A 22016-nucleotide genomic window follows, 5' to 3' on the forward strand; every position below is an offset into this window, starting at 1 on the left:
AATCCTTGCAGGGTGAGAGGTAGATGCTTCCTACAGAATACCGTGGAGGTTAACAAATGTCTCTAATATTTAGAAATCATAATAAACGATTTGTTTCTTGCCTTTGGGTGTCATATCCTTAGAACTACGATGTGTCATATCCATGTGGGTTATGTTGCCATAAATCAACTGTTCGTGGGAGTTCTTTGTCCTCTATGCTACGTAGTCGCATAGGCAAGTTTCATCTGATCGGGGATTAACCGAATGAAGCATTAAAGAAGAATGTTTTTTTTTTTCCACGCCCCTTGCATTTTCATTGGCTTCGTACGCTCAAAAGAACATAGTAGCCAAGCGTTTTACATTTCCTCAGAGTAGTTGAGCTGTTTAATATTTCAGTAATACAAATGAGAAACACAATCTTCAGCTTTTCCCCGCATTAATTGCAGCCTGCACGAAATCTTCACACCGGGTGAACCCACCAGACAACACCTCAGCAAGAACACCAACTATGTCAAAGGCTTCCTGCAAGTCCGTGGCAGAATTAATGTCATCAAGCCATGACAGCATCTCGTTGGGGAATCCGAGCAGCTCCTTTATATTCAAGAGTCGCTCTGTCATAACTACTTCCCAGGGTTCCAGGTTTCCACTTTCATCTTCCCCTTCTGTTGTAGATGAAGCCCCTTCAGTCCTTGCAGGTGTTGCACTTGCTGATTTCTTGACCTTGAAGAAATGTTGTAACTGCTCAATTAAGCCTGTATAGACAAGCATTGGACGAATAATAGACAGAAGATCATCATTCTTCCCTGCTTCTGCTGTAGCACTTTGGCCCATGCTTCCAGATTCTACACCTTGTGGAGGAGCTGTAACAGATGGTGCACGAGAATGTGTGTGCTGCATGTATGCGTGGTAAATTCCACGCTGCAGAAAAGCACGGCGATGCTGCAGCCAGGACTCATAAGACTCTGAGAGAAACGAGTTTACCATCATAAATTGGACAGTCTCTTCGGTGCCCAATGTAGGTTGGGTGCCAGATGGAGAAGAGGGTCTCACATCTGACGAGGAAGAGGATATGTATGCTGATACTGCCCTGGCCATGTTGCGACGCTGGGAGGGGCTTCCTTGATCAAGTAGATGGCGTGCCATTTGAATCATAAATGGGAGGAACCGGGAATTACTTTCCCGTCCACCCCCTCGGCTATCTGCACTGAAGGATGCTCCTGTTGCAAACCGAGCTAACATCTACAAAGATGGGGAAAAAATTGCATGAATACCAGCCAGACAATAATCCTTTGATTCAAGCAAGTGCAAAGATAAATGTAATTACACCTTACTTGGAACCAAGAACTTGAGTTATCAAATGAAACACTTGCATATGCTGTTCAATGGCACAAACAAGAATCCTTGATCTATTTTAAGCTTTTAACCTTTTATTATTATTTTTATCATCACAATCTTAACAGTCAAACTCAAACTCCCCCACTCAGAAACAGGAATAGAACAAACATATTGCAGTTGAGTAACATACCAGAACAATGTCATAAGTCAGCAGGCGGAGCCTATTTCCATCAGCACGTCCAAGTGCATTCAGGTTGTCCCAATACTGGTCAACATGGCGAAGATACTGTGCCAGAGGAACAGATGGACCTCTGACTGGGAATAACGAATTACAGAGAGACTCGTTGTTTCTAAGTGTTGCCCCATCCCACTCTTTCTTTGGATTCCTCAAAGCAGCATCAGCTCTCTTGGCCTCTTGATGGCACTGGAAATGAATAATATTGAAGTAACTTACAGTAGTGTAAACACACTCTCCTCCACGAGCACTTCCTGAAGAACCAACACCTAGATTCACTCGCTTACTATAAGAGTAAGCACCCAATAAATCAGCAGGTCTTAAACTGTATCCTTCCCGGCATACCATGCATGCCAGCCCATCCTCCTCCTCCTGGACATCTTCTAAACCTTCAAGGACTGGCAGGGAAACAACAATACGTTCACCTCCATCTGAAGAAGGTTCTTGACGCATTCCTAGCCCCTGTATCAGGTATAAAGGATAATTCAAAAGGAAACAAGAAATCAGATTCCGATAGAGTTTAAAGTAGAATATATATATATATATATATATATATATATATATATATATATATATATATATAATGCCATATGAATTACCAAATCTCAATGAAAATTCAATCTGGTGAAGGAAAGCAATGAACAATAAAATATATGAAAACAACAGAAAAGTTCCACTAAACTAAAATCAGCATTTTCCATTGACAGACAACAGGAGAATAATCGCTATTTCACATTAAAACATTATGTTTGGAAGTTGGATTAAAAATAGAGAAACATGCGATCTGGCACAGTAAGCACTTAGACAATCCCCAATGCACTTTTTCCAAACAAAGAACATGCTTAACCAAGAAAACAACCCAACGGATAACTTAGTTTTACCATTTCAAACACTATTGTCTTTATACTCAAGCGAGTAAATAAAGGTTTTATATAAATTACCTGAAGCAATTCCTCTCTCTTCCGTAAAGCCCGGCGCCTCATTTCATCCCTAGTTGCATGCCGCAGCTTACACACCTTCTCCTCTAAGAATCCATCTCCTTTCCCCTCCTTGTTAGATAGTGTGTCCAACAAATTTTCGGCCCTTACCCCAATTTCATTTACTACTGTAACTCCTTCCAAGGCATGCAACAAGGGTAAGATACCTTCTTCATCAATACACTTCTGAGTGAGCATATGTCCCATTGATAAACCCCTCAGCAAAGACAATATAAGGGGGACAGATGGCAGTGTTAAACCCTGTGCCCATTCAGCACTGTTCTTAAAGCCAGCCTGCCCTGTATTGGCAAAATTATCTTTCAAATATGTTATTGCAGTTTTAGTTATACCTTTCTCTAGGATAATGTCCTTTAATCTCTCTCCACAAGAACTTGTCTTGAGGGACTCTGAAACTCTAACAAAATTTTCCAGTGTGAATCTCTGCTTTGCAACTTGCTGAGCAATATTATCATCCTTTGGATTATTCAGGTGTTGTTTCTGCAAATGGTCAAATGCTCCCCAATCTTGCAAGTAAGGACTAAAATGCTCGATAAGAGCTTCCATAGCTGCAGGTTCACCATAGGTTAAGTAAGGCAATATTCGAGCAACCATCTCTGTGTTCCTTTGTTGTTTGTTTGATTTCTTAAGCCCCAGTGGATGAGATAATCTCTCCAAGAACATTAGAACTATCTTCTTGGCTTGTTCACCTGTCCCAGCTTCTTCACTAGTGACAGTAAGGGCACTTTGTGTGATGCTTATATTGTCACTTTCATTCGCTTCTAAGGTCAGACTTTCAACAATCAAAAGTATGCCTTCAGCTGGCTCCATGGCATCAACTGAGAAAGCTCGCCTTGCAGTCTCAAGAAGCAAACCTAAAGCTCCTAGCTTCAACAAGGCTCGTCTGTTTTCTCTGATTTTGCAACAGTACATAAGAAGATTAAGAACTGCAACCAGTTGCTCCTGATTGGACTTGAAATCATCTCGCAGGCGCTGTAGATCAGGAAAATGTGAGAAAATCATATTATCAATGTTAAGGTTGCAAACTGCGGGATTAGACATTTTACCAAAACATCAGAAACCATGCATGAATAAATCTGGAAAATTAAAATGAGCATTCTACACAAACTGCAGTAGTTTCATTTGATATAATTGCCTTGACCAGCAAAACATCACATAACCATCAAAGCAACTACTAAATGTGACTGCCAAGTACAATGGCATGGTTTGGTCAATGTGAATGAAGAAAAAATAATATCAAAGAACCATTCCCGGTGAAAAATTATAACAAAGCAACAATACCATTCTCATTGAAAAGAACCATGATGTGTAGTATTAGAGTAGTCTTACTCTAATAAGTAATAATGAGATAGGATTTCTCCTAACCTAAAATAAATCGCTTTGTATTAGAGATTTATTAGTATTCTTTAAAACAATTAAATTTAAATTGTAAAACTAAATCAAAATAAGATACAATAAACTATATCGTTTTTTTTATCGGCAATTGGTAGTTGTGAGTGTTTGTTAAGGGGAAGTTGAACCCAAAACCTCTCCCACCTCCCCTTCTAAACCCCACCAAACCAACAATAAACTATATCATAAATGGATCGTATATACCCAGTTTGTTTTGCAGCATATAACTGAAGAAATGTTGCTCGTTTTGGACAAAATAAATAAAGTAAGAGATTCTCTTTTCTATCTCTGTATCTTTCTGTTACATTGTTTCTCTCTCTGGTTTGTTATTTCCAGCTGGCCCCTTTGTTGTATCTGTTTTGGGTGTTTTAGTCTTCTTGCTTTCAAGGGTAGCTTCTATAAAGCTCCCTTTGTATTCAGCTTCATACATGATAGAAATAATGCAATATGTATCACATCAATTCCTCTAAGAAATCAATGTAATCATATCACATGTTAATATTATTTTTCTTGTAATTAATACTTCAACTTTTGAAGATGCTACAATGTTGCAGGCTAGTGTATTTAAAATAAGAGGCAGATAAAAAAACAGTGAATAGACAGGGGTCGGACGTTAGAAAGACTTGCCAGCAGATAGCAAATGAACTTAATAAACACTCATAAACGTCACCATTCACACACAGGTGACACATTTCCAAGCAGTTTTCAAACAGATATTAATTCACGGGTGATGTATTTCCATACATCAATTTTTACTTAAAAGGAGTTTTCACCAATTCCTATCACTGCAATCACTAAAGTACTTGAAATTTCCAAATACAACAATGTTCAAGTTTACAGATGTGAAGGAAAAAAATTGGAAACCTGAATCATGTCCAGTAGTGTAGTTATATGCATACTAAAAAACAGAGAATATACAGTGGTCCAACATAGGAAGACTTGGCAGCAGATAGAAAATGAACTGAAGAAGCATCCATAAACGTCACAATTCATATACAGATGACACATTTCCAAGCAGTTGTCAAACAAATATTTATTCACAGTTGATGTATTTCCCATACATCAATTTTTAATGAAAAAGGAGTGTTCCTCAATTCCTACCGCTGCAACCACTAAAGTTGAAATTTCAAAAAATACAACAATGTTTAAGTCTACGGATATCAATGAAAAAAGTGCAAACCTGAATCATGGACAGTAGTATCTCCAGTCCACCACACTCACGAACAGCACCTGCTATGGCAAACTCAACCTCTGGATCCTGAGATTCCTCTCTATCTTCCTCCAACTCTTTAATCATAGGCTCAGTTGCCTCACCATCCAAACCCTGGAAATCATATTTGATAAAATATACTAAGTTCAAAAGGAAATGTTCATCAAATAAACCAAATCACATGCTCAGTGATGGAAACAAACCTGAAGCCGATAAGTTACTGTCATTGGAGGACAATCTCTGGATGAGTTGACAGCATTTGGAGACAATAAGTTGGAATTAGTCAGGTTTGATGATTGATTTGATTTCTTCCAGACTTGCTCGTACACTTGTGCAATGCTCAAATCAAGAGAGATAATATTTCCAGCAACTAATAATTCCATTCCATAGTCATCCTCGAGAAGACCTAACAATTCCAACTGATGGCAGATCTTGTTCTTAACATCACGCATTAATGGGCCAATTTCAACACTCGAATATGGATTCTTAGTCATTGATCCCCTGATAAACTCTTCCTGTGTATGTGCTTTGTTCAGGACCAACAAATATACAGGCTCCGGTTTTGAGGGGCAGATCACATTGCATAGTTGCTCTAAGATAAACTGCAAAAGGTGTAAATCACATCAAGTTCTCAAAGAGAATGAAAAGGTTTATTATAATTTAACATTCAGTAAGAAAAAGAATTCCCATGTAACCAAATTGATACTTTGTTGGATAGAAAATTACTACAACTGGTTCAAGGGATAAATAAGTTAGTTAGGAGAATAAAAAGTATAATTCATCCATACCAAACAAGCCCGCCCCTTCCTCTCCTCCCTGTGTATTTCCAGGCCATTGACACAAGCCCTAATGAATTGTCGCTTGTTTTCACTGCTTTCCAGCAGCAGACTATCTAAAAGATCTTTAAGTAGACGATTGCAATCACTTATCAACTTTGTCTTCTGAACTATCAAGCCACGAATTACAATAAGGGCCTCAAGAATTTCAGAAAGCAAGTCATCTCGCATGAATCTGGAAACAATAGATTTTTTTAGTGAGATATAAACCGAAGTTGTATGATCAAAAGGAAAATTATTCAATCAGAAATTGTACCTTGATCTAATATTTGGAACCTCCAAAAATTTACCAAGAAGCTCTATGAGCTTGTGAAGGATAAACCCCTGGGTTATATCTATGTGCAGACTCCTCTCCAGAGACTCAACATTATTCACTTCTTGGGTAATTAGAGTACATATTGTACGTAGACACCCCCGAACAGTCAAAAATAGAAGAGACTCCTCTGAATCTACCATCTTGAATAGCAGCTCAAAATACTCTGCAGCACTTTCACCAGCAGAAAGTGTTGCAGGTAACAAAGAAACCACTAGGTTCAGCAATCGGAAGCGTCTGGATGAACTTTGAGCACAAAGCATGCTTATGAGTGTGCACATCTCTGATCTAATAGATTGAGAACAAGCACTCAAAACAAGTTCTTTAACCCATGATCCCAACTCAAATACCGACAAGTCACTTTTAGCTGCTTTACCAGCACGACGCTTCCACCTCAAAGCATATTTAAGGGCCAGGTAATCATGCCTTTGTGGTCGTGACCTTTGGCCTGTACCTTTGACAGCCTGAGACACTTTATATTGCCTTCTAACAAAATCAAGATAGGAAGCTCCCTTCTCCCATTCTGAATAGCTCAATAATTGAATATCTCTAGTCTTGGGTGTGGCATCCCAATTTCTTTCTTGTGAATCAGGAAAGGCTTTTGTTCCACTGACAGTGACAGCACCAGTCATGGATACACTTTGAATAGTCTCATCCTTTGAATTTGCAGGAGATTTCCCAACTTGCTCTTTGTCTGGTGTCTCAGGTTTTGGAGGTGTGCAGGCCTGAGATATAATTCTCAGACAAGGAAGAATGACATGCTCAGATATGGCTGGATGCTTAGCACCTAACTTGATGGAAGAAAACAATAATTGAAACACAACACGTAATCTAGACTCCCAGAATTCGTCAGCCAAAGAACACACCTCAGAAAGTAATAACAGTTCCTCACGCGTAGTCACAGCAATGTCCATGGAGCGATGATGCTCAAGGCAGTATAAAACTTTCTTTTGTATCAGACTGTTCAACTCAGTAACTGCATTTACATCACCTTCAGATAAAGAACAAAGCACGATCCTTGCTTGCACACGTGCAGCTTTAGCCCCTTGATGAATGTTATTCTCAAATAACTCAGATAAAATCCCAGATGAAACAAGTTGTTTCTTAGAATTTGGATGCCTTGCTAGCACCTGTAATAGTTCCAGACATTGTGTTACAAATGTAGTTGCACAGCCGTAGCAATTATTTGGTGATCTAGAAACAACAAATCTTGAGGCCACGCTAGCATCAGAATGCTTCTGGTGCAGATAATTCATCAACACCTTGCGTAGTCCTTGCAGAGTCTGGACACTTTTGCTGACAGAATCAAAAGCTGCTTTGCATTTCTCACCATACAGAACTCCAAGAAGAGCGATCTTCCTGTTGATTTTACATGAGGGACCAGGTAAAGAAACCATCATTTGCTGTACGGAGTCCTTCTGTTGCGAGTCTATTTCACTATCACCAATGCTTGATACAATTTTCAGCAAGGGCTTTTTGAAACCCAAAAGTTGCTGGTATCTCCTATGAGCATTCTCTGATTCAGATTCTATGGCTGCCAATCCCTTTTTCATGTCCTCGTCATTCTCCATATTATCAAATGTAAAACTTGGCTTTGCCATGAAATTAAACTCAAACCGCCCATATTTACTGTATCCACACTCATTGCATAGAAAAGAATCTAAATTCTCATAATTAATGTTGCGACATTGCCTACACTGATAAGCATTTTCATGACAATTGCTACATATTCCATGTTTATCTGTGACTGGACGACTACAACGTGGACATTGCAATGGTTCAAGAGATAATGCCTGAAGATTTTCATAGAATGAATCTAGTTCAATCATGAAGTTACAAGCTGTAATTGGAATGGGAAATTCAACTTTAAGCTCTGTCTGATTGAATGCAAGATGACAACTTTTTGCACGCTTCCATAAAGACCAGTTATTTTTCAACTCTGACAAGTCAGTGACTGGCCTGTTATTGTAATACAGGTTCAAAACCTTCACTGATTTTGACTTTCTGGCATCGTGAACATTCATTGTCACGGTCTGGATTGTGTAACTCCCAGTGCATTTAACTATGATCCGGTTGTCAGTGAATTTTGTTTCAGATTTCAGCGATTCTAGCTTCATCTTGCTGTATGGTACTTCAGGAGTGCTGCAGGCAACACAAGGTTCACTCTCCAGATAATAACCATCAAATTCCACTAAACCACTCAAAGTGTTATATATGCGAGAATTTGGATGGTTGGCTAACAGCTCGTTCTGTGAATGGAGAGTCTCAAAGATGCATCTAATCACATCAGGTGTCAAGCATCGGTCCACAAGGTCAGAAATCCTGTGTTTTGAACTAGAATCAGGGGATCTTCCAAGCAACCAAGTAACAAGTTCTGTATACTCAACTATATTCTGTCCATACATGGGAAGGAACTTAACTTTCTGCAACAGCGCAGATAGAATGGTTTCCTTAAATACTGGTTTAGCATGATGCCATACACCATATAAAACTAATTTGGCTTCCGCACGCACAGTAATTGAATTCCACTCCAAAAGGAAACAATCTATGAACTGTTTCAAAATATTGCTACTCTTGTCAGTGAAGACATCTACTGCAGCTTCCATATCTAAATAAGACTTCTCCGAACCAGATTCAGCTCCATCTTCACCTTTCTTTTTCTTCTTTGATTCTTGAGCGGTACCTGATTTATTTGAACTTAGGTCTCCTGACTCCATTTTTTGAGGAGTGTGACCAACATCTTTTCCTGTATAGAAGGCAAAATTGAGAAGCTTAAGAGTCTGAATAACAGACTCTTCACCAAAATAAAATATACCATTTATCAGGAAAGACAAAATATCTCCATGCCTTAAACAGTACTTCTGCCAGTTACGAGGACGTGCAGCAGCAACTTCTGCCATAGTGGAAAGGCATTTCACAATCTTTACACTTCTTTCATATGGGATGGGATTATTTTGAAAACCACCAGATTTGTTTATGTGTTTATAAAGTCTCTTGGCTTCACTAGAGAACTGCCAAGAGTCTCGAACACTGTAATAATGAGACTTGCTCCCACAGAGATGTAGAAAAAGCCTCCTCGCATATCTTCTTACGAAATTGGTGTGAGGATTGTTAATGTAACTGCAGAGAACATCTTGATAACCATCAAGCTTCAAATCCTTACCGTATGATAACTTGTAGACCTTTTCCTTTTCCCCAGTTTTGTCATGCTTTTCTGGCCGAACAAGGGTGTACACCAGTCGGAAAGCATTCTCTGATAAAAGCCTGTGGTAGTCCATGAAGATGTCTGTTCGATGCACTTTGACATACGAATCAGAAAAGAAAGGTGAAAAATTACCAGCTGGTAAATCTCTACGGACTGTTAGTAGAGCCCCACATCCAGGCCCAGTATTACTATGCACACCTTCATTGTTAACAGGAGATTTGAAAACATGCACTAGCTGCTGCAATATATCCATTAAATAATTTACAAAAGATTGCTGCCTAAGAGAATCACAAGCTCGAAGCAGTTGTGATGCAAAGTCAATCTTCTCTTGGTCACCTAATGAAGTCTTAACACTGGCTGAGGTTGATGGTGGAAAATGGACCACATTTTTATCTTGCATGTCAGTAGTTCCACTCTGTCTTGGCATTGAGCCATCACTACCAGGCTGATGCCAGTTTCTAAGCATCAATGTGAAAAACATGAAGACCAGGATAGCAACTTCACCGAATGATGAACGGTATCTGGCTACAAATGGTCTATTGAGATTAATCTCATCCAAAAACCACTTGATTACCTTCTCCAGATCTAAGCTATCCGGCTTAGAGCTGTCTATAAAAGGTCCACCTACAGCAGATGACAACCTGTAGAAAAGCTGCATAACAGGGATTGCTTGAACTCCTGAGGTTGAATCCATCCATCCTTTCAATTGTTCAAGAAGCTCAGAAAGAAGTAAGGAATTTATGGCACGTTTAGAAGCAGAAATTGAGACAGGATCAGTTAATGAAGCAGCAAAATCCCCAGAATCATTTAGTTCCAAGACATGAATTGATGGAGAAGAATTCTGTATCTGGCTATCAGCAGGAACAGGCATTAAGTTCTGGTCACTAACATCATCAGCTGTGAAGTGAAATTCACTGCCATCTCCCACTGAATCCACTTCAATTGGAATTGCTGTCATAGGATGATCTCTAGAATGTGGTGGAGGAAGTCGATCTGCATCCAGTTCATAGCAAGCCTCACACAAGTCAAAATCAGGACAAACAGTACAATGCCATCTTCGCCTTAGTATAGGTACTGTTGAGCAACCATCACAACAATATTGGACTGATGAAGTAATAGTGTCATCCTCAATCATGATTTGGTTGTTTCCAGTACTTGAGTCAGCTGCGCCAGGAACTGACACTACACTTTCAACAGCATCATCAGTAGCCAACATGGTCTGTTTTGGGAAAGGGACCTGAAGCAATCTTGAAGATATGGCCAAACTGGGGAAAAGGAGATGTGTAATATGTTAATATCAAATTCAGATTAAGAAAAACAAGAAAGAAGTGAGCTAAAATACCTGCTAGCTGTTTGAACAGCTTCATTAGATGAAAAGAGAAGCTTCTTCAGTAACACAACAGAAGGTGCCACGGAATGCACTCCTGCATCTTTTCCATGTAGGGCCAAGCATTCAGCATAGCAATAAATGAGTTCAACTGCAGACATAACAATGTTGTTCATGGTTTGTGTGTCAGGCTGCTCGAAATCCAAAATTCCCCATAAAACTTGCATGAGTACATCCACCACTTCTGAGCCTACACCAGAAAAGAAAACTTGTTATATCAATAGAATGACAGATATAGAACAAACACGTCCACACAGGACAGAATGACTTAAGTCTTTTGATTCATAACATTAGCACCTCCATTAGTTGAATTGTATGATTAACATACAGTGAAAAATGCATGATTATCTTACTTATTCTGAATAGCCCAAAATTAATAAAAACATGAAAATTAATATGACAAATATTTAATTTTTTAACATCAAAACTCATGCATAAATTAAAATTACATGGCATTTTCTTTAGAAGCAATATTTTTCCCTTAAAAATGCTGACTCAAAAACCTGAGATGGGGCAAACAGACAAACTACACCAGCATTACTATGGTTCCTAGATTGCTCTCAACCCTAATTACAAAATATGATCCTACTAGCTCATAGCTTTCTCATATACAACTAAAGATCCTTGAGAAGTACTTCAATGCTATCCAAGTCATGACGCATCGAATCAATTTGAACCAGAACAATCTGGTTTCTTCATGAATCATGAACCATAATAAGTTCATTCTTATTAAAGGAATGATATAATAGTTCATTTTAACATTCAGTATATTTCATACCATATTAAAACCAGAGTCACAATGTCAAATATCATTACAAATAATGGGTAATTGAGAACTTAGAAAAAACAAAGTAGATATTTTGTGGGAGGAAATAGATTAACTTTAGAAGAAATATCATTCAGAAAGCACAATATTAAAATAAGGATCCTTAGCCTGCAGTAAACATGGATGTTTCGAATTGATCAATGCCTGTTCTTAATCGTGTCGCCACTGTGTTTAAAAATATACAAGAGAAAGCTATTTTCAATGCATTTTAAGATTCAATAAGCAAAGACAGCAATACCATTTGTCTCCAGAAATGCTGCTAAATTTGAACGGCGTTGCAATGCAATCTTACAAACTGCACGCATCTGGGTGGTGAACTCTTCAATGATCCAACTTCCAGAAGCACCACCTATCCCTAGCCTTGAGGATAGTATTGATGAGGATTTTACCACTCCAAGAAGCCGCATGGTATCCTTAACCTAATGTAAGAATTACAGATAGTAATAATTAGCATGGCACTATAAGCAGGAATAATGACAAAACAGACTAGGTATAGAAGAAACAAATGACACTATAGATTACTTGATGGTATATCTCTTTCTTTGGAAAAATTGCTTGTAAGACACGACTAGCAGAAGCCTGCAGAATTGGTTCTCTATCACACTCAAATATTGTTTCTAGTAAAGGCTTGCACTTCAGTTTTTCAAGTTCAGTTCTTGCTTCCTCAAGCCTTGAGCAATCCTGTTGCCTACACGATGAATAGAACTTAGTAATTAGCTTGAGCCCATCTGCTATTACTTGCTCCTGAATAGGAGCAGACTGCATTGACCGTCGCTTCTTTCCAGATCCACTAAGTGATGAATTCGAACCAAGTGCTCTTGCTTCCATATCTAAAACAGCATCCATTTTCTCTTTCCAACCAAATTCATCTTTAGCTCGGCCATAAACTTCAAGCGAGTCAATTCTAGGAAGTGTTGAGCCATTAAAGGTTGGCCCAACTGATATTGTAAATTCTTCATCTGCAAGAAGCGACTCTGCAACAGTGAATGGAATATCATACCAGGACCTCATTCCCTCATCTAATTTAACAACTCTTTGGAAAATAGAAATGCTAGATGGTATGTGACTTGCTGATGTATTTCCCACATGAACTCGGAAACCGACCATGACTATATCAGGATTTGAATTGAAGATGGATATCTGTAAAGATACATCAAGGAAGAAATTAGGAAGATAAAAGGCTATATGTTCAGAAGACACAGCCAAAAAAGTAACTACACAAAGTGAAACCACCTCCCCCTTCTATTCACATCATAAAACAAAATCACTACCAAGAGAACAATGAAAGGTTTTATTGATTACAACTAATAAGAAAACCTGGCCGCCCAATGATGGTGTCTGAGTCCAACTTTCTAAATTATAATAACATGCATCAGACACTACTTACTCAACTAAATAAGTATCCATACACTTCCCCGTATTTGATAAAATTTAGAACATGAAAAGGACAGCAAGGAATAGGAATTCTAGATTGGAGTATCAATTATAAGGTCAGAACCAGATAATTAAAAAATGTTCATTTAGGGCTTTATTTTTGAAAAAGGACCATTACTATATCATCTAGGGGGTGTTTGTTGAATTTTTAAACTAGTATGAGTCGTATGGTAGATGTTGGAACTAGATAAAAACAAACCAGGTGGAAATTGGGTTCAAAATGCTTTATTGAATTTATTCCAATGAACATGTTAATTAACCATAAGAGTGCTCACCAATCCAGATTATCTTAACTTGAAATGGTAGAATTAACAACTTCCTATGCAGAATTTTATTTGAAATTCGGTTCAAATGAGAACTGTTTTTATAAAATTTAGGTGATAACCAAACAACCTACACCTGAAAACAAGCCCCACTGTACCTATATACAAGATTTTAGGAAGTTGCTGATCCCCCAAGTCACAAAACAGAGTACGTCACAAGGTAAAACAACTATAAACATTCACTTTGAAATCAAAGTAACTAAAACAAATAAGATACCTTAAAACCAGCAGGACTTGGGCTTTCTAGAAAGCCATCCTCATTTAGAAAACTCTGTTTAGCTCCTTCAGAATCTCCATTTCTAATGGCATCACCACCTAGTTTCACATCCGGTGTAATGCACACAGTCTTCTCAAAGAAATCCAGAGGAAATTCAGGATTTGTACCAGCATAGGCTTTATTGAGAATTCCCGAACCCAATTTCTTAACTTTTTCAGATGCTACAATCGCACTTGCATCCACACCAGCAGGGGTATGAGAATATATTTGAAGGCTACCATCATCATGTAAAACAAAACAGTGGATTTTATCCTTTGATAGTGGTTTGTATGCAGTCATACCAACTATAGGTGAGGTGGAACCAACTGAATGTCGCATACACTGAGCGATTATCTCATGTTCCCCCATTGACACAGTAAGTGCAGAATTTGATTTCATTGTTGATAAGCAAACAAATAATCCACTGCCAGAAAGCAATTCTTTCCAATGATGTACTCCTGCAGGCCGGAGATTACTTTCTTGTTCCTCGTATACAGAAGACACCTCAACTAGAGAAGCTGCATCAGGGCTTGGGCGACCAACCAATGAGGTGCCATCTTGAAAAGATACAAATAGTAGCTTATATGTTGAAGAGAAATATAATGACGATCCCTTTGCATGAATTTCTTTCCCCTGAAGTTGTACAAGTTCTTTCAATGGGACAGCCCCAACATTACCTTTGACGGACAACTCCAAACTGAATAAGTTTCCATTTTCTGAAAGAACAAGGAGAAACATTCTACCTTGGGAAGCTGGACAAAGAACTGCATCCACAATCATGTCATCTTGCAAAGTGAAGTAGTGCATTGGACTGATGTTGTCCAAAGAAAGGTCATATATCTTAACAAATCTGTTAGTCACAACCATTAATTGAACTTGAGAGCCTGGCACCCAATCCACCCGTCTAATATATGCACCTTGCAAAGCTAGTTCAATGGCAAGGCGGTCAATCACTTCACCACGAGGATTCAATGTCAGGACCTGGCAATCCTCGTAACCTGCTACAAGAAGATAGTTCTCAACCACAGGATTGAATGCAAGTTGTACAATTTCAAAGCGGACAATATTTTTAGAAAGAGGTTTAACATTGGTCTTGTCAGCTGTCACAGGTGCAATGGTAGCTTGACCAATCAACTGTCCAACATCATATATAGCAACTTTATCACCTTCACCAATGGCAAGTCGACCACGTACACTCACACTAAGTAAGGACTTCACAAGAGAGCCACTTGCTAAATGTGATTTAAGCTCTTTGGCATTTGAATAATCAACCTTTATCTTGAGATCAAATGATCCACTTTTATATGCTTTCTTTAATTGCAAGAGATCAATGCCATGAGAAATCACCTTATCTTCACCCGTACTGATCTTGTTATCTTTGGAATGGTGAGAATCTCGTCTGCTTCGTATAAATGGTAACAAAGAAGAGCAAAGATTCAGCACCCGACTCTCAATATCAAGTTCTTCCAATAACATTGGAATCCCTTCTTGAAGCTCTTTAGGAATAGATAACCTGAGAGAGTTATCTGCATCTGAACTGATTTCTTCTTCAAAATCTGAATCACTGTCTGGCAGCTGATCCCCATCCTCAGGGAAGGGTAAAAATGACTGAAAAGTATTTGAGCCACGAACAGGTGCGCTGCTATCTCCAGTAAACTTTCGAGGTTTCAGGCATTGGCAATTGCTACCCCTCACACCCCCAGCTCCACAGTCACAAAAGAACCGGCTTGATCGTGAGTAGACAACACGATGACCCCGATGACAAACCTTGGCACAGACAGAGCAGCAGCCTTTGGATACAGTCAAGTCACAAGTATAGCAGAAATACCAATGTTGCTCCATGAAATTGCTGCCACTGGAAGTAAATGTGCAAACTTTAGAGGCAAGGGCTCTTTCACTGTTAGCATCCTCTTCATCATCCTTATCTATGCTAAGAACCTCTCCATCAGAAGTTGCATCATCCTCATCCTCATCTACAGAAGTTGCATCACATTCAAGGGAGGCTGATCCCCCTTCTTGATTGGCAGAAAGAATATATGTCTCAGAATTTTTTCTAGATCCAACTAGCCGAGCAGAAGCATGTCCTACCCCAAGACTATTGCCAGAAGAACACTTCTTAGTTGCCTTTTGCAAGGAAATTTTACCAGATCCACAATCACTCAATACAGTTTCAATAAAGCCAAATAGAAACTTCAGTCCGGGAAGCAGATTTTCATTGGTCACCAGTTTCTCCATCAACATTATAGTCCTCATCAGAAGCTGTTTCATCAAGAAGTCTCCTCTAGAAATTTGAACAATGAAATTGAAAAAAGACTTTGCTACATGTATATCAAACAACAAAAAGGCAGAATCAAGTGACCCCAATGCAGAATTAAAAATATGCTGTTGCAGTTCTTTTGATTGTTGTTCAGAAGGTGGTGATACAAGACACAGAATAAAATTCATTGTTGACTCCCTAAGAGAAATGGAGCTCCCATTTGCACAGTTCACCCCACAATCTGATTTCACTATGCTTCCTAAAAGCCTCCTCTCCAACCACTGAGATACACAGTTTACATCTCTGTCTAGAAATCTCCTTTGTATCTTCATTCTAAGGTCAGGAAATTGCTCACCAGACAAAAGATCCACAAAAAAACCAAGAACCTTCACATTCACTGATTCAGAGAAGCAGGAATCTAAAGAATCTATTAGAACCAAGCAGTCACCAAGATGCAACTGCAAAACCCTATTCACCTTTTCAGGCAAATTTTCAACACCGAGATAGAAATGAAATATAACAGACTTTGAAGGGTCTTTTCTTAGGCTGTTTAACATCTCAATAATTTTACAGACTATCCATTCACGAAGACTGCAATCACATGCTCCTCCAGCATTGACATCCTTCACAAACCCTTCCATTTGTTTCATTAGAACTAAATTTTCATAACATGACAATTCCAGTTCTGCACTCAAGCTGTGATAAATAGTGTCGCATTGCCCATGGACACTTTCAAAGATCCGATCATACTTGATGATTGTTACTGCATCAAGAACTTGTTCAAGAACTTCAGTCTCCATGTTAATAATACTTCCTGCTTCTCTTATTCTAAGTAAACCATTTAAGGCAAAGATAATACCTCTTACACTAAGAACACAAGAAAACATTGTAGCACTGGCAGTAGAAAGATTAAAAGGAAAACCATGCAATAGGCACTCCCAAGAAGCTTTAGAAAGAATACCAGAGGCTTTTTTATCAACAATAGTATCCAACCTTGATATGATGCTAAGAATAGACTGCAACTCGCCTGCATTGGAACCACTCCTCTGCAAGAGCTCATCCTGCAGGCTTTGGTCCATTTCAGTATGTTTCAGAAGCAGCAAAGGTGAAAACCCAGGAACCAGCTTTTGCTTGTTACTAAGGATATCAAGGAAAGCGGTTTGACAAACTTGTAAATACTTGTTCAGCAATGATGAGAACAGCTTTACTAGCAATGCAAATTGGCCAGACTCAATCATGGAGGAAATCATGTTTCCAGCACATTTAACATATTTATCATCCCCCAAACCATTCTCAGTCCAGGATAGACCATGCCCAGAAATAGCATTGTCCGAGACATATTTCCATATGCCAACATTGGTGAACGAGAGCACCAGAGAAAGCCACATTCCACTTCTGAGGAAATACCAATCTAATTGCTCAATGCATTCTGGTATGGAGAAAGTGTTTAAATGCTGAAGCAGGCTCAATATAACATGTGGAGAAATAGTTAAGTTCCCAATGCCCTCTGGATGGCCAAGGAGTAAATGGCTGAAGTGGAAAAAATGCAACATATTAGACAGATCCACAGGATGGTCTTGATCCCAAGCTATAATTGAATGGACTGCATCAAAGCCTACGTAAGGAATATCCCAACAAAGAGAGAAAACATATCTTTCAACAATTAGATCTTCAACTGCAGCAGCTCTTTTACCCTTCCAAAATCCGAGAATCAGCGAAAAAGTAAAATATATCTCTTCCCAGTTCAAAGCTAAGCTGTCAATTGCCAAACCTTCCCTAACAAGAGAAGATGACCCAGAAATATCAATTAGGTGTCCAATCAAGCTACTCACACAAGTTTCCTCTCCAATTAATCCACCTCCAATGTTTCTAAACGCAGTTGAAGACCAAGATGACATATGATCATTAACTTTGTTTTGGATGGATGAGCCAGAAAGTGGTGCTTCTCTCAACTTAGATCGCACATCTAAGAGCAATGATGTTGGACAAGTATGTTGGTGAAATATCATATGACGGAGAATTAAGATCAACCTTGAAACTACTAAAGCCCAACATGTTAATAGTGTGCTGTTCAAATCTAATGTTGAATTAGCAACTTCTTTGAGGGATGAAAATATTAATTTTGCCATCACTGCCTTTTCTCCCTCAGAAGACAAGTGGAATGCCATAAGAACTACCTCAATATGAAACAGCAAGGGAAGAGTACCAGCAAGGTCATTGATACTTGAGCATTTAATGCAGACTGTTTTTGCCTTCTCAACAACAAAGCCAACATATACCCTGCAAATCTTTGTTCTCAACTGACTACCAGAAGAACCAACCCTAGAAAACAATGTGTGGGCAAGCAGGGTCAGGGTTCTATCATTGTAGCAGAAGGAACCATTCTCAACAGTCAGGATTTTATCCACAAGGTAATCTTCAAGAGAATCATTCAAAGCATGATTAGTGAGAAGGTTGCGTAAAAGATCAAAACAAAGATCATGGACATGTCCAATCTTTCCATCATCATGCAAAGGAGTGCAACTATCAGACATATTATCTTCACAACAACAGCCCTGACAATTGAGTAGGGAAAGCAAAATATCAATGTCTCTACTTCCAAGTTTGTTGCAGGCATCAGCATAGAGAGAGGGATGCCATTCAGCAGAGAAGATACATGTTTTTAGAAAGCTCAAAAGTTCTACAGCAGCTTGCATTGGCATATTTTGGTAGCTGGAACTAGAAACTAACGCATTAACAGGTGGTTGTTCACATCCATCAGTAGACCCAACAGATCGCCCAGTTTCAGAAAAAAGATCTCCAAAAAGAGCCTCATCCTCATGGCATACTGCATTTTCAACTTCAGATGTTCCAACAACTTTTGCCAAACTAGAATGAGACCTTTCCAATTTTGGCCTTAACTTCAGTCCTTCCGAATGAAGGAACAAAGCAAGTTGCATCAAATTGGTAATCCATTGACTTGACACAGGAAATATCAATTTTAGAATCTCTTCAAAAGTAAATCCCTTCAGCAAAGGAACAGAGTCATGATGAAGACATGAAGGAGAACTGAACTGTGAGTCAATAGAACTGCCGACTTGTTCCTCCTCAATGTTTTTCCATTCAAAAGGAATTTGATGTGTTTGTCTTTTCAGATCATTAATGAGCTTCAGCATATAAACAACAAATCGAGGGAAATAAGCAAGGGGGGGCTTCAAATTGGGAGAAGATTTGTCATATGTCCAAACAGAAGAATCCAAACTCTCCAATATAGCTGCTATGATACATGTTTGAATATTCTGGGCAACATTGCTATTGCCAAATATAACCTGAATACTGTGAATAAATTCTTCAATAACCATTAAAACAATGCTATCAAAACTTCCTTCAGTGGTAGCATAGGTATTCACAAACTCCAATTTAATTCTAAACAAACTACATAGAGTATCACAAAATGTGGCAACTGCCTTCATCAATGTGGCATCGTATTCAACATATGGAACATCCTTTAAAAGACTTCCAAGTATCTTTAAAATCCTCAAAATGAAGGACAGTATCCTTCGAAAATTTTGACCCACAGCCCTCTCATCCAATACATCTTTTACTTTAGCTAGCTTATTGCACAGCAAGATCAAGCGAGGAGTGTATTTTCCATGGACAACTGCCCAGTGCTGAGACAGAAAGAGAAAATTATTGAAATATTGATCACAAGTTTGTTCAATGAATCCAGATTCTTGCCTATCATGAGGCAAGCACTCAGAGGCCAAAGTTTTTAGAAGCCAATCCATTGATTTTTCTTCCTTTGAGCATCTGAAGCCTTTCAAAGATTAATAAAAAAAATAGGAGCAGTTGTTAGATTAGTAGAAAAACCATTACAAGACAGCAATTGACTGATTTTGGGTAGTAACATTATACCTTCTAGGTGGCATTTTTTGTAGTCGTCCACAAAATCACTACAACAATCATCAACTGGCAAAATATCTACCAAGGCACTTGCAGTTGTCGGTTGAAACACGTCTGCAACTACATTTATTCCATCAACCAAAGCCATCTCTAAAAGGTGTATCATGTTGTTCTGTAAGATGCACCAACAATGAGTAATACCAAAAAAAATAATACCCACTAGTTTTAACAAAAAAGAATACAGGTCAGAACAATTGATAAAGAAGAGTTTATCCTGCCCCCACCAGAATGTACTTTATTCTAAATATATATTAGCAAAATAACCTTTTTGCTTCCTCAGGGATAGAAATCAGAAAGGCCTATTACCATACAATACGTGATGGATAGATAAAGAAGGTACCAACGAAATGGGCCCAATATACAATTTTGTAAACGTCATAAACATCTCATGAAGGCTTAAGGCAACTTGGGAATATAATTTAGAATTTGTTGCCAGATCTATTATTGCATATGTGTTTGTGCTTCTAACTTATTCTTGAGACAGTTCTTTGGCAAACATCCAGTGAGATTAGGCAACGGTGCAATTTCAGTATTATTACGTGGAAAACATCTCTTTTTTATTTTTAAACATTCAATTTTCTGTTCTTTAGAGGTTTTCATCATCTTTAACGCAACATCTTTATTTTTTTATTTTCTTTAACAATCAAACATTGGAAAGCGGGTACTCCATCCTAGAGGTGCAACGCTCAAATCCCATTAATTGCAATGGGGAATAGGTTTCCACTATCGTATGGCTTCCAATCTTCTTTATTGTATTTTTATATATATATATTCAAAAAATGTATTGTGTCATATTGATTATATAATAAGCTTATAAAAATTCTTATGTGACTGTTTACTTAATAGATTCGTGTCATTGATGCGCCCTATGAAGTATAATTTAAATTTCATTCAAATCATTCTCTCTTATCTGGTTGTATCATATCGGAACAGAAAAAAAAAATAGACCTCTCTATACAGGTATTGCCGAAAATTCAATACAGTCTGCACCCTAGCTCCATTAAATTTTCACCTATAGACCTTCGGCACTTGCAAAACACAAAATTCATAAACATACCTGAATTCCTAGATCATCACTATCAAATCCGGAATTCTCCAAATAGCACAAAGCAAACTCTATCGACTGCTGCACAATTGCAACAAGCACGCCCTCGGATTGCTCCACTGTTCATGCAAACCAAATCACAACCAAACAAAAATCATTTACAAAAAAATACAAAAACAGAAAGGAAAACAAAAGATAAAACTTGGATGCAGTATTTTGATGCTTTGTTCAATCTGAATTGTAATAGTCTCGTCTCAATAACTAACATAATAAATGTTTCTATTAAAGTTCAACACAAACAACAGAGATTACTGTGTCGAAACTCAATCTGATTGGAGAACAACGCCAAAACTACATATTCAACAGTCTGTCTAAGTTTTGTCTAAAAACAGAAAAACACTCGCACAGCAACAACAACGATCACACAAGTCAAATCGTAAAACAGCAAAGCACGAAAGAAAATCAAGTTCATGCGATATTGCACAGAAAATAATACCTGACAAAGATCGAGAAGCGGACGCGATTGCGTAGACGAATGAAGAAATCCCGTGAATCTGTGCGTCGGTCCAGGAAAGGAAGCGTGAGGTTCCGTCATCAGAAGATTGGACACCGCTGCGGAGGACCGAGCAGAAGGTGTTCAGACCTAACCGAACGGCGTCATCGGTGCGGAGCTTCTGGATAAACTCGCCGGAGGAGGACGGGGAAAGAGCGTCAGCGAGGACGGTGAGGCCATCGGCCATTACGGAACGAATCAAGAGAGAAAGAGGTTTGTAGCAAGAGTGAGTGTGTTGGGTAGGAAGTGGAATTGAGTAAAAGAAGGTGCAGTAAGGGGTTTATGGTATTTATAGTGTTGAGGGCGGGGATGAATGAATTGGAGAAGAAGAAAGAGACACAGATATACTATTGGTGCTGCTTTCCTAGTTTGCTTAATGAGAAAGCACCAATTTGCCAATTCTCATTTCATTGCACTTTCACTGTTCTTCCATTGCCAAAGAGAAAAATAAACCCCCAAATGTTAAAATATAAATCTAAAAACCCCATGTTAA

At 38.5% G+C, this 22016-nt stretch overlaps 1 protein-coding gene across 1 annotated transcript; it reads right to left on the reverse strand.

Annotated features, from left to right (window-relative positions):
• Nucleotides 1-235: 235 nt before the first annotated feature.
• Nucleotides 236-21847, reverse strand: LOC114186214 (auxin transport protein BIG). The gene is made up of 14 exons (XM_028074256.1): nt 21467-21847; nt 20983-21089; nt 19878-20037; nt 13688-19779; nt 12236-12853; nt 11952-12132; nt 10843-11077; nt 6239-10765; nt 5935-6157; nt 5350-5748; nt 5117-5260; nt 2491-3516; nt 1505-2011; nt 236-1218 (listed from the first exon to the last, which is right to left on the reverse strand). The coding sequence occupies exons 1-14, from the start codon at nt 21708-21710 to the stop codon at nt 400-402; spliced, it is 15282 nt and encodes a 5093-aa protein (XP_027930057.1). The 5' UTR covers nt 21711-21847; the 3' UTR covers nt 236-399.
• Between the last annotated feature and the right edge of the window lie 169 nt (nt 21848-22016).

The sequence above is a fragment of the Vigna unguiculata genome, chromosome 5, assembly GCF_004118075.2.
Source record: "Vigna unguiculata cultivar IT97K-499-35 chromosome 5, ASM411807v1, whole genome shotgun sequence".
Taxonomy (NCBI): domain Eukaryota; kingdom Viridiplantae; phylum Streptophyta; class Magnoliopsida; order Fabales; family Fabaceae; genus Vigna; species Vigna unguiculata.